This window comes from Triturus cristatus, chromosome 9 (assembly GCF_964204655.1).
Source record: "Triturus cristatus chromosome 9, aTriCri1.1, whole genome shotgun sequence".
NCBI lineage: Eukaryota > Metazoa > Chordata > Amphibia > Caudata > Salamandridae > Triturus > Triturus cristatus.
In genome coordinates this window covers 809,383,435-809,396,555 of record NC_140592.1, presented here as the reverse complement: position 1 = coordinate 809,396,555, position 13,121 = coordinate 809,383,435, and the positions used below count along the sequence as shown (strand labels likewise).

At 41.6% G+C, this 13,121-nt stretch overlaps 1 protein-coding gene across 2 annotated transcripts in view; it reads right to left on the bottom strand.

Moving 5' to 3' along the window:
- The window catches only part of BRF1 (BRF1 general transcription factor IIIB subunit), a 1,136,639-nt gene that overhangs the window by 140,900 nt on the left and 982,618 nt on the right, over positions 1 to 13,121 (bottom strand). For both annotated transcript variants that reach the window (XM_085626219.1, XM_085626218.1), the window contains exon 15: positions 8,946 to 9,199. In XM_085626219.1, the coding sequence (XP_085482345.1) occupies positions 8,946 to 9,199 (254 nt within the window). The remainder of the gene's footprint in view (positions 1 to 8,945; positions 9,200 to 13,121) is intronic.

Below are 13,121 nucleotides of genomic sequence, written 5' to 3'. Positions count from 1 at the left end.
AAAAAGGCCTGGTGGCTTCAAGAACTGAGACCCATTGTTCTAGTGGAAGTTTAGACCACATGCGTTCCTAGCTACTGACCTTGCTTAGTGAGGAGGGTGGTCCCGTGATGTCCCATGACAGGGGAATCAAAAAGTGGTCTGACCATGGCAGAGGGATAGAAACCCCGAAGGATAGTTCCTCACTATTAGTGAAGATAGGGTCAAGTAGATGACCTTTGAAGTGGGTGGAAACAGAAACTCTTTGTTTGAACTGAAATGCTGAGATTTCTGACTAACTCAGCGGCAGCTGAGTTCGCTGGGTCATATAGATGTAGGTTAAGATCTCCTAATATCGTGAAGTTGGAAGGGGAGCTGGCTAGATTAGCAAAGTTGTCCATGGGCTCTAGGTGGACGATAGAATAATATGACTGAGAATGTATGGATAGGCGAGAAACTGATAAAAAAAGAGAGATTCTCGCAGTCAGGTAGAGGGTCGGCTGTAATGCGGCATTTGAACTGACCTTTGTGTATAATGGCAATGCCACCACCTTTGAATTTTTCGCCGTCTTTCCGCTGGATGTGGTAACCAGGGGGGGAGGGATTGTACAAGGTCAGGCTCAGACTCATTGTTAAGCCACGTTTTGGTTCAAAACAGAGCACCAGGGAGTTCCTCTTCTAGTAGAATAGAGATTTCAGCTGAGTGTTTGGGTAGAGACTTACAGTTTAGTAGGAACATATAAGGTGTGGGGTTCCGAGAAGTGGTCTGGGGTTTAAAAGTGAGACAGAATTTAAAAGAGCAGTGGGACAGATAAAATTGTCCTTGATTAGGGATAAGGAGTGTAAACAATTTTCATGGACAGCCCCCCTTAGTCATAGGAGGTGGCCAGAAGAGTAAAGGCGTTTACTTGAGGAAAAACAGACAGGGGTATGACCGCTGGCCCCGGTCGGACGCAGACGGGCGCAGACAGGCTTGCCTTTGGGGCGCCTTCAGCACATAAGCGGTGCGCCTGCTGCACACGTCCGCTGCGCGTCGGGGTATGCATAAGTTCAAATAGGCCAAGCAGCTAGACTGCTGATCCTGAGGCTCCATCCCTGCCTCCTGCTCGGAAGGGAAGAGCTGTGCCGCCGTTTCCCTCCACACAATCGGGAAAACCTGTGGTGGACCAGGGAGAGGAGCGGTGGGTCACTGCAGGTGGGAGAGGCGTGCCAGGTAGGGAACAACCAAAGTGCCAAGTGCGAGTGCAAAAGGATAACAACAGTTCCAGTTCTAGCGAGTGAAAAAGCGAGTACAACAAATTAAAAATGCAGCCTCCCAATCGAAGAGTAGGTTGAACAGATGCTGCTGTAGCTCTGGCTAGAAGCCAGAGACACGCAGTCAAGCATGGCGGCAAAGTAAGATGCTGTAGTTTATACCGGGCTCTGATAGCGGCATCAAGGGCTCACTGAATGGTGGTAATGAAAATGAGCTTCCCCTCAGAAACAAGCTCATGGCTTCACTTCTTGAACTTGTCAGAGAGATTCCATTTCGTCCCAGTGTGCCGATCATACCCAGAGAGCAGGCTGACGGAGTTGGATATATGCCAAGGGTCGGTGACTGAGCAGTGACCAGTTTACCGGTTGCATATATCTTCCTGCTCTCCTTGTCTGGTGGAGTTGCATCGCTGGTGCCTTGGGTGTTGGCACGCTTATAGGCCATATGGATTACGAGGGAGTCCAGAGAGAGTTGTCCCTTGATGTATGCTGGATCAGATGGATAAGATTTGCATTTCTTGTCCAGAGCGGAACCATATGGAATGCTGGGTAGAGGATAGCATCTCCATGAGGAAATCCTAATCTTTTACTTGTCCTTATGCATCCCTACCTTATGAAAGGCAGTAGCCCGATGCAGAACCTCATGGTAAAAGGTTGTTTTATTCAACAGGGTTGGTTTAGCAGGGTAAAGGTCAAGATCAATTTCCCCGGGTGGGTAGGTATTGAAAACGTCCCAAGGGTCATGATGTGACTGCGGGCCAAATGGTGTGTCACTGGTATCCAGTGGCTACCTGAAGAGCGTTGGGAACCTTCTGGGGAATCAGTTGGGCTCCATTTGGTTGAGGTGATGCAGAGAGGGGAGAAGGGGACGACGAAAAGGGAGAAGGAGGATGACGACAAGACTGGGTGGTAAAGGGCTAATGCCTCCAACCTGAAGCCTCTTCACTTTGGCGGGTGGTTGAGGTTCCAGGTCAGGAGTTTCTTCAAAAGTCCATTTCCTCTTGTAAGGAATAGGGACTTGAGCTTTGGCGGAGGCTGGGTAACGATTCTGCCAATTGGTTGGTGGATGAGGGCCCGCTTCTGCCTGGTGTTGAGCGAGCCTTGGAGGGGCTCTATGACGGCCCAACTCCTGATCATATGATATGGTGGAGGACAGGGCACTCAGCGATTCTGTGCCAAACTTGATTTCTGAGTCGCTGGTGCCATGGGTGGTGGGGCACTGACAGTCTTCTGAGGTGAAGATAGCTTCAATGTCTACGATGCCAGTGCCGAAGGATCTGCTGCCACGAAGAAACTGTCTGTGATGAAGGTGATGCCGGTACCAGGAGCCAGGTCTTCTACGGCTGTTTCGGCGCTGGAGTCTGGATCGTGTTGGATCCAAAGGGTGTTTTCGGTGCCGACCATGGCCCTCTGGCATTGGTGGACCGGAAGCTTGGGATTCAGGGCTCAACGACTGACCCTTTGGAGGGGACGGTGCTCGACCTCAGTTCGATGACAGGCAGGTGAAAGTGTGAGTGGTGGTGTACTCACAGTCACTGTCTTCTGTGGCTTGACCTTGAGGGTCGTCTTGGGTTCTTCAATCTTGGAGTATGAGAGCTAGCATGCCTCAGCACTGAAAACCAGAGGCTGCTCGGCCAATCATCCCTACTGTGGTTCCTCCTCAACGTATCAGTCTCTGAATAGGTTGGGGGTGCTATCTTTCTGCCACTGTGTCTTCAAGCGGGCGTTGATCACTTCAATAGCGCAGTGTCTTTCGCAAGCAGAAAGCGAAGCACTTGGAGCAGGAGGCCTTGTCGTGCTCCTGGGACAGACAGAGGTTGCACACCTGGTGGAGGATTGTGCAGGGATACCTCGCTCAACACTGTGAACAGTTCTGGATTGCAGTCCTTTCGATCAAGGACTGAACATTTTCGGGGAAGAAGACAATAGAGTAGGCCCCAAAAACAGTGAAAGCCCCGTGCAGGTCGTCGAGTAGATTCGGTCGCAGAGTTGGGCGAGGAGTGCAGAGATACCGAAAGGGTACTGGATGCACTGATCGTTTTACCAACTGGCTCGAAAACGATCACCATGAGGCTTCGATTCAGAACTCGGTGGAGACATGGCTGAACTCAACGGTGGTCCACTAATGGAGCCAATGCCCATGTGCATCACCAATAAAAGGAAGAGTCGTGACTTGGAAGACTTCTTTAAAGGACCTACAAACGTCCAAGCCCAACACCAGATGGCAGGAGTATACACAGCTACACATGCCATGAACATTGAATTTTTTGTGCCATTTCAATTGTTCAGCTACTGTGTACTTAATGTAAAAACAATATTAATTTCACTTTCTTCGTCTATTGTCCATCCTGGCTTTGTGTAAAACAGTCCATTTAATACTCTATTCAGAGTGACGTCTCATGGAAAACTGATCCACTAGCGCTGCATTAAATATCTGGCATCTCATCATAAATGTAAGTTGGATGATCCTTTTCCCAACTTGAATGATCCTTTTCTTCATGAAGTGTTCAGTTTTGCCAATATTCATTTTGTTATATGGGCAAACAATGGCATAAATTACAGATTACGAGCAACATTTTGTGGCCTCCTTATGGCATACTTTCAATTCTAGCTACTCAACTGAAGGACATATTATTGTTTGGGTATATACAGAGCAATTGCCACATCACTGGTGACACTCAATGGGCAGGAGTCCCTCAATCTTTTTGGTCTTGGTTTGAGTATATATAAAGTAGGGCATTATTCAGATTTCTATTCCTTTTTAAAACAGGTGTTGGTCTCTGACGTGGTGGGTCTAGTGTGTTGAGGATCGGCCAATTTCTGTTAGTTTAATTTTTTTTTCTTGTTTTGTGGCATATACAAATGTTGTTACACACACCAATGTACTTCAAACGCCTTTGGTTTGCAAGCTTTCACTAGGGAGTATCACACCTGTTTTTGCAGCTCTCAACAGTTTCTTAGATTATCCTCTGTTCTCTAATCATTCACGAGTGTCTGAGTGTCAGTAACATAGGCTTCTTTGGTTAAACAATTCTGCGTGATTGGTTGGGACTGTCATAAGATACATTATCCCATGCGCTGGTAGGTGGTTGCCGGAATAGTCAAATAAGGTGTTTGTCTGTTGATTTCCTGTACAAAAAACGTAATATAATTATCATTGTAGGCAAATAAATCTAGAAAACTGATCCAGCTCTAACTGAAACGGATTCGGAATTTGATGTAATTTGTACAGGCATTCAGCCTTGCATGAAAGATCTTCTGAGCTATGCCACATTGGCACTAAATCACTCCGGAATCTTTTCCATATCATGGTTTGCTCCTTACGTGGATGGTCACTATACAACCATCTCTGTTGGAATTCAGCAATGAACAGGTTAGCCATTTTGTGCTGAATACAGCAGCTTATGGCCACACAGGTATTGGCTTGAAGCATGATCAATTTGCAGCACATACACATTCTAGCTTTTTCCAACAGGAAATGGAGGAGCATGGAATGTGGTCTTGTGTGTTTCTCTCAATATATTGCTATCACTACAATGGCTGCATATTGGGGGTGTTAGGTTAAAGAGTGGAGAAATCTATGGTGGCTAAAATTGGTGTGTTTCTGTCAACAATCTTAACACAATCTTTTTCTTGGTATTAGCCTTCTGACGGAAAATAGGCTATGTTTGACCACCATAACCACTCTTCTAACGATCGTATCGTTTTTTTCCCTGGGCATAGAGGGAATCCTTTCCCTTCTTGATATTAAGTAAGATGATAGTAGTGTCTACAGTGTCTTTCACAAATGTTGTGGTTGTGGGTACCAAAAGCTTGTTAAATATACTGATGTACCTTGACAAGGGGTTTAATACTGAGCCACATACGAATATGATTGGGTATCCAATAGAGGTATTTAAATCTATGTGATTTTTTTTAGGCAGAACATAAATGAAGTGCATCATAGGAAATATTTTTGTGTTTTTTTGTTTTACCAGGACTCCAATAAGCCAATTACTTTTTGTCTGACATGAACTTAGATGTCTTTGGTTGGATAGTTCTCAATTTTTCTGTAGTGTTCTGTTGTGTTCCATTTTAGTATATCTCAGAAGTGCAAATCATTGTGCTTTTGATCACTGTGGCTCTGGATTTATGGCGATACCTTAGCCTAAATTCAAATTTGGGCGAGAATGCAGACTTTCATAATCCAGTTTGTCGAGTACTTGCAGGACAGTTTTTTCAAATACAGAAATGCCTGGTGGTAAAAGATAAGCTGAACGATTAAAGAGAGAATTTACTTTTAACCCAATTTTATGTGATGCTCACTTGCTGTTTTTTGCTTGAAAAACCCCAAAAACCTTTAAGATGAATTTACAGAAAAACTCCAATATTTAAATTGTCAGACTGTTAGGATCATTGAGTTGTGTCAGCACAAACGACAGTCCATTTGACAATAGTGCGAATTCTTCATTTGACAGTTTTATGTTTGATATGTTGTCCACTGGACTATTTTCTGATGTAGCTACTAAAGTTTGTAACTTCGTCTACGTGTCTGTATTTCGCCTGTTTGCATTATTATTCTTTTTTGCATCCTTTTCCAAGTCCTCAATGTCTTCTCGAAAAAGATGCATCTTTTTGGGGATTTCAAGGTTGTTCATTCTCTGTAGATTAACCAGTCTCATGGGTCTGGTGGCTTAGAGGACTAATCCGTCTACTGTAGGAGCCTGTGTTTGATCTCATGGTCATAGGTTCAAATCCCGGCGGTCCCAGTCAGCGTTTCATCCTTCTGAGGTCGATAAAATGAGTACCATTTAGTTAGGTAACAATAAACATCTGTTATTCAGCGCCAAGATACCCTTCTGTGTGAACGTGTGCTTTATAACTACACGTTATGTTATATGTTATGTTACGATGATCACTCGACGAAGTGTCTGAGGAGTTAATAAAAAAATGTTGAAAGAAAAAATCTTTCAGACCAACCCAGACATTACAATAATGCATAGGTATTTCATTGTAAAGGTCCCGTTTAAGTGGGGATATACATTATCGCTGAAAAATTCTTAATGCATTCTTGGAGTGTTTAAATTTTCAATGTTTGGAAATCGGAATTATTGTGCCTGTTTACCGATGCCTTTCAGAAGCTGTTTGTTCTCTAGAAATGCTATATTCATATTGATTTCATCAATAATAGCGTGTATCGCATCTTATTGTTATGGCAAGTCTTTTGCCCATTTTGATAAAAAGAACTATCCAGCACTCTGAACACTTTTAGAAAATTAACTGAAATCTGCTATATCTCTGGAACTTCTCTGAAGATAATAAAGATGTCACATATTTGTAAACCCACTGGGTAATGTCTTAGTTCAAAGATGTTCTAAAAGTATTTCTGCGTGGAGGACTGGTCTTACATGCTTCTATTTTAGTCTTATCAGTCACATGGATTCATTAAGTCTTCTAACATTTTCAACAACTGGCCTTGTAATGAGAATGTATAGCTTCTCTAGTTCATTCACTTCTTCCTCTCTGTATGATAGGACATGCTGCTCTGACACATTAACAATGATCTTGTATCAAATAATATTTTATTCCTTTGTTGTGCTTAATGTTACTGACTAGAAGCTGGGGTCATTAAGGTGCGTTTAAAAACTTGAGAAGAAATGTCACAAACATGCGCAAGCTGTTAGAATATGTATACATTTACATACTCGACATCTGTGAGTAAAAACCATTTAGGAACCTTGGAAGCACAATTCTGATTTCCATTCAATTCATTAAAGGAAAATTTAAGGTGATTGTAAACAATTTGACAGACATACCAAGCATGGACAGAAGGTTGTTATTTGTAGGACAATTTGATTGGTCTTTTTGTGGGTACGGGAAACTATATCCCTATCTCAATGGATGGAAGCTGTGCGGTTTTACAAATGCAGGAAACAGTACATATAAATTAGGATGGCATCAATCAAAAAGACACCCAAGGCTTGAAAATGGCTATCCATCGAGGCCAAGGTCCCTACAGTTCATGTACCTGAAAGTAGTGTTACAATATGTTTGGAGAAATATATTGGGCAAAATCCATATGGTTGGCTTTAGGGTAAGGGCCATAAAGTGCATTATTATAACTGGGCCAAGACTCGTTGAAATGGTGAGGGTAAAACCAGCATATAAAGCTATATAATCCATAACACCGGCAAAGCCCACTTAAAAATAAAATGTTACCCATGCGTCCTCCCCCCTTGGTGATTGATAGCACATACTGACCGGGGTGGTTCTTTCATCAATGTCTTCTGGTATTTTATTACTTTTTCAGGCTATGTTTGGATAAACTAATTAGGAAAGAGCAAATCTAACTAACTTTCCTAATTAAATCTAATGCACAAGTCACATTTTTCGAAAAGTTAATCAAAGCCATCTGGAGCATACTTAACTCTCATACTCTCCAAATAATCCAAAAAGTCTTCAGAAAATACCCACAAACCCTCTGTTCGGTCAATCTGGAATAATTAAGATAAAAGTGGAAGCTCACACTAACAAAGTACTTGTTGCCGTAATGGGTTTTAGTGCTACATCGATATTTATAAAATAACTACAGGTGTAATTAATTCTTAAACTTAATATATACATAATAGTGGTTCCGTAAGATTTAGTGCGAATATAGGAAAGTATAGCAGAATTACAAAATACTGGATGTCTATAAAAAAGTACTTCACTTACACAGTCTGTTTCAATTTGACCATGCATCATATCATTCTGTAATACAACAGAGAGCAGATGACAAGTAAAAAGGACTGCAGCAGCCCCGTGACCTTTATTTCACACACCTCTGAGCAAAAGTAAAGTGCATAAGCCATGCCAGATACACTTATTATCTAGATTGTGAATATGCCAAAGACTAAAAATGTACACCATGTTTGCTTAGGCTACACAAACATGTACAAAAAACACAGTCAAAGCAGCCATTTGAAACAAACCCTGAACAGTGATGTATTGAGAAAACGGTTGATATTCCATCAAATATTTCAACATAAAATCCTGAAAAGGATCCTAGTTTACAATACTGGGTATCTCGTGATCTTGTTAAATGCTAAGAGAAAAAATGGCAGTTCAATTTACCATCATGCCGGAAACCAACTTGGGGCAAGTGAGACAAAAAGTGACATCTACAGATCTCAACAAAACGTCTGGATGTCACATGCAATAAAGGCCACTTATGCTTCATACTGCGCGACAAGCAAAGGCTTGATCAGAGTTAGCGGCATATCAGCGAGTCTTCTGTCACAACCAAACCAGGGAAAACAGCATCCAGAGATTGGGAGACAGAAAGGAGCACAAATAGGGTAGAAACACACAGATGACCTTCTGCCCATTACTCTGCACAGCAATTACTCTACACCAAGGTGGTCAGTCAGGTCAAGTCATGGTGATTTCTGGTATATATATTTTAAAAACTTACGACAATAACAAAAGATTCTAGAGAATATTACAATTGTCAATCTGTATAGTATATAAACGATTGGAAAGGAATCACATCATAATATTGGATTGTACGGTAGCATATCCAAAGCCCTTTCATACCTCTTGTAGAGGCCCCAAATCGATTATAATACACAACTATACACCAAAACTCTGCAGAAAGGGCTCCAAGATCTCCATACCAACAGCAGCAGACCATGTGTATGTGAAAGCAAACACAAGGACACAACCCAACTAATGAGGTTAACTGAAAAGCACCGTACCTTTTGCTCACACTGCTGATGGGGCTGCCTAGGTTTCGGCTGCCAGGAGATTTTCTCCTTGACAGCTTCTTGGAGTTGCTCTCATCCGTGCTGTCATCCGCCCGCTTTGGTGTGCTGCTTCCTTTGCTGTTCAGGTCCCTCAGCACATCGTAATTGATTTTACTGGAGATTTTCTTCTGTTCCAACATCTTTTCAATCGCCTCGCCTGCCGTGCTGGCGTGGATCGGTTCGCGCTTCTTGGAAGATTTCTTTGGCTTAAAGCACATGTCAGAGGGGATTAGAGACTGCACGATGAAGCCGTCCAGAGTCACAGAACACTCTTACCAGTCAATGAGTCAACAGGCGTTTAACTAATGAATCGAAACTATCTAAAATTACCCTTTTCACATATTTCTTGTTTGTAGCAGTGAGGAATCCAAATGATCTAAAATTACCCTTTTCACATATTTCTTGTTTGTAGCAGTGAGGTAAACTTCTGATTATCTTCTTAAAAAATGCTGTTTAGCGTGTGCGTGTGGGGACATATTAGAAAATGGGAGACACGCTGGGCTGAATGGTGGATTTTGTTGACACTAGAATGCAGTAACTTTTAAGGGCAACAATGCAATTAGAATGCTCAAATCTTGCTTCTTGTTAAAGCGTGTCACTGAGCTAAGTGAAGTGCTCCTGACCACCCATCATAACTCGGATATGTGGCCAAGGGCAAGAAACCATGGCAAGCCTTCCCTTATGCCCCATTATTTCAAAACTTAGCACTTTCCTCCCAAGGCTCAGCAGGAGTCGTTCATGTGTATTACAGTAAGTGCTATGCTGGCATTCAGGGGTACGTTTTAATACATTTTTGAACTCTGAGTTCTTTCATAAAGGGCTTAGTGCAACTTTCGAAAAGCTTTTGGGTCCAAGATGAGAGAAAAACAGTTAGCAAATAAAATAGCCCACTCAATAAACACCTTAAACGGAAACGCTGAAGTAGTGTTCTGAATTTCAAAAGTCACTGCAAGACAAGTGGAAGACAACTCTGTTGGGACTAACACTACACTAGCCCAGGCCACGCAAAAGAGTTATTCATGTGGAATTAACAAGGTGTGGTATTACTACCATTGGGGCCACCACTGATCGTGGTTTCCTGTGAGACTGAATGATTATTTTACAGAAACAATTTGTAAATATGTATGTATGTATTGTGGCTTTGTCATATCACATCTGTCCCTACCTATATTTATATAGATCCAAACAGCTGTGGACACTCCTTCCCTACCATTTCAACTTTTGGGGTCGAGTGGCTCTAACACCTGAAAACTCTAACAGATAAAACATTAAGGACATCTATCCCCAAAGTAATGACTATATTAAAAATAGCAGAAAAATAGGCTATCGCTGCACCATGTTAATAAGAAGCAGTTGGCTACTGCTGCTCAAAGCCTACTTGACCCCCACTAGACTCCACCATGGTGAAAGCAAAACCAGGTATCATTATAATGCAGACATGATCCCGGTGGTTACCACTCCATATTCATCACCACAACACTAACTGTCTCTCCACTAATCTAAAATCATCACTAACTGGCACACCCGGACTGTCCTATAGATCACCTGTTTCTCTTACAGTTTAAAGTTTAGGTGAGTATTAATCACATAAAAGGCATAATACACCATTATAGCAAAAATTAACTACAGAAGATACATATTAAAAAAAAATCTATCCCACAAAGGAACCAGGTAAGTGATAATCTTCATCCTCACAGTTCTCTCATAATAAGTAAAAACACAGCACAAGTAAAATTCCACACCAATTTAGAAAAACAGAGTAAAAGTAATACGTTATTTGACAACAAAATGACAAAAAAACAATCAGTAGAGCTGAGTTATGAATTGTTAAAGTTTAAAAAAAAATCTAGTGCCTAAAAGATCGAAGGGCCACCCGCAGACAGCTTTTAGCACAAGACCGGGTCAAAGTCGAAACATATGGCCATCCACGATGGAGCACAAGCCAGATACAAGAATTGGATTAAGCTTGGTTGTGCTTACCCTTGGAGGTCGAATACCCCTTTGGTGAAGAACCGTTGAACATACATATGGCGAGGAGAAGCACCCACACAAATGGAGTTTTTTTTTTTTTTTTTTTTTTTTTTTAGAACGCAGTGATTGTTCAGCCATTTTGTTCCTACAGGACACTTTTGAAGGAATTCCCTAAGAAATCTCTCTATTTTGAAGTACGTCCCTGATTTATCAGGCTAGGTGTCTACCATATGTTTGTCCTGCTGAAGACCCGGACGATTAACCTTAATAAGGGTCGAAACATCGACGCTGTATGGGCCAACCCACAGGATTGGCTGCCAAATAATCATATTCAAACGCTCATTTTCACTATTTGTTTTGATCAAAAACTCAATGGGTATGGGCCCAATGTACATAGTGTAAATTCTTATCTATTCTTGTACTACCTTGTTATATTTTGCTACAGCTCACTGATTTTCACTTCTCACTGCACCGTCACTTGGAGCACCTTCAGTATGATTACAGCTTGATGATCAGTCTCTTGAAATTAACACTTGAAATTACAATACTAAAACATCGGCATCCTGCGCTGTATGTGTTTCTTTGACTGCGTTTAAAGCGTTTGATGTATTCTTTCATTCTAGATAACCCTTGACTAACTTTTCCTGTTCAAAATGTTTTATGATTGATTTCCTGGTAGAACACTTGGTTCTGAGCAGACCCTCTAGAAGCATATAATTTACATACCGAGTATATAGTATACCACTTTATTAGGGAATTATAAGTAAATTAAATATGCCAATAAGGTGTAAACCAATTTTACCATGTTTTAGAGAGACAGCACAAGCTCTTTAGCACTGGTTAGCAGTGGTAAAGTGTACAGACTCCTAAAGCCAATAAAAACAAATACAGCACCATAGGAGGGGTGAAGGTAAAAGGTTTGGGGCTGAAGAGAGGGCCAAGTACAACAATTATTAACAATTTTAATTGCAATTTTATTTTCCTTCTGTGTTGTTACCATACATTTTATCTGCAGAAGATTAAGACTTTAAAAAAAAACTTTTTAAGCCACAAGTCTTGATTTCTCAGTGCAAAGTTTGAGTGTGTTGTTTGCAAGACAAACGCGTTGTTTTCATTTCCACTGTGTCCCTTAACCTGTTTACATTGACTGCTTATAAGTAACCTGAAAGCACTGCCTGTGCACAGAATAGCTTGGTGAGTTTGTGTTAGTGCTGCAGTGCACTGGGCTTCTCTAACTCACCATGTGCACTGAAGTGAGTCCTTCCACCGTGGGTATGAGACCACACCTATGAAGGTCTGGAGGAACTCTCCAGAATCCGTATCAGAACGGCTGGTGGAAAGATGTCTCTGGAAGGACCACAAGACAATTCACCCCCCACCATTATCTATCTAGCCACCACCAGTAAACAGGTACTCTGTGTAATAAGTCACAGCCTTAAGGACATTATGGGCATTTTAGAAGTATGCAGACTGCTTGTGAAAAAGGATCTAGGCAACTAAAGCCATTATTCAAGGAAATAACACAAAAAAATAATTTGTTAAGAGGTTATTATAGTCTTTGCCTAGTGTGTGACATAACTGCTGCTACTACAAAATGCAATTGTAAAACATGTTTTCCAGCAGTGAGGTGCTCATGCAAAAAAAAAAAATTGTGTAAAGAACAAGCCCCATTTAAATCAATTAGAAAGACAGCCAGACTGAAAGAAATAATCTCAGATGATGGTGAACAAGTTGTTGACACAGACACTCGCTTAAATCACACAAAGACGCTGTCTTAAAGTCCGCTGTTATTAATACTGATGCTAATGTATGGAACATTAGTAGCTTGCGGAACGTAGTAAATCATGTTCACAAGTTTATTGCGGCACAAAACTATGCAGGCTTGCTGCAGTCACCGTGGAGTGGCCTATGGCGATAGCAGTCTAAATAACGAAGATGCGTTTCATGTGCTCAATTGGCACTGTAAGACTGGTGTGTAGGTGAGAGTTCCAAGTAAAAAACAAAAGGGATGCTTAACCGTTTGGAACGAAAAAACAAAAAACAGGGGGACTGATGTACTTTGGGGGTACCTCTCTTATTTGTCTGAATACTGCAGTGGCTAAACAGCGGCAGGGACAGCCAAACACTTTCCTATATAAGTAATAAGACCACTAAAGG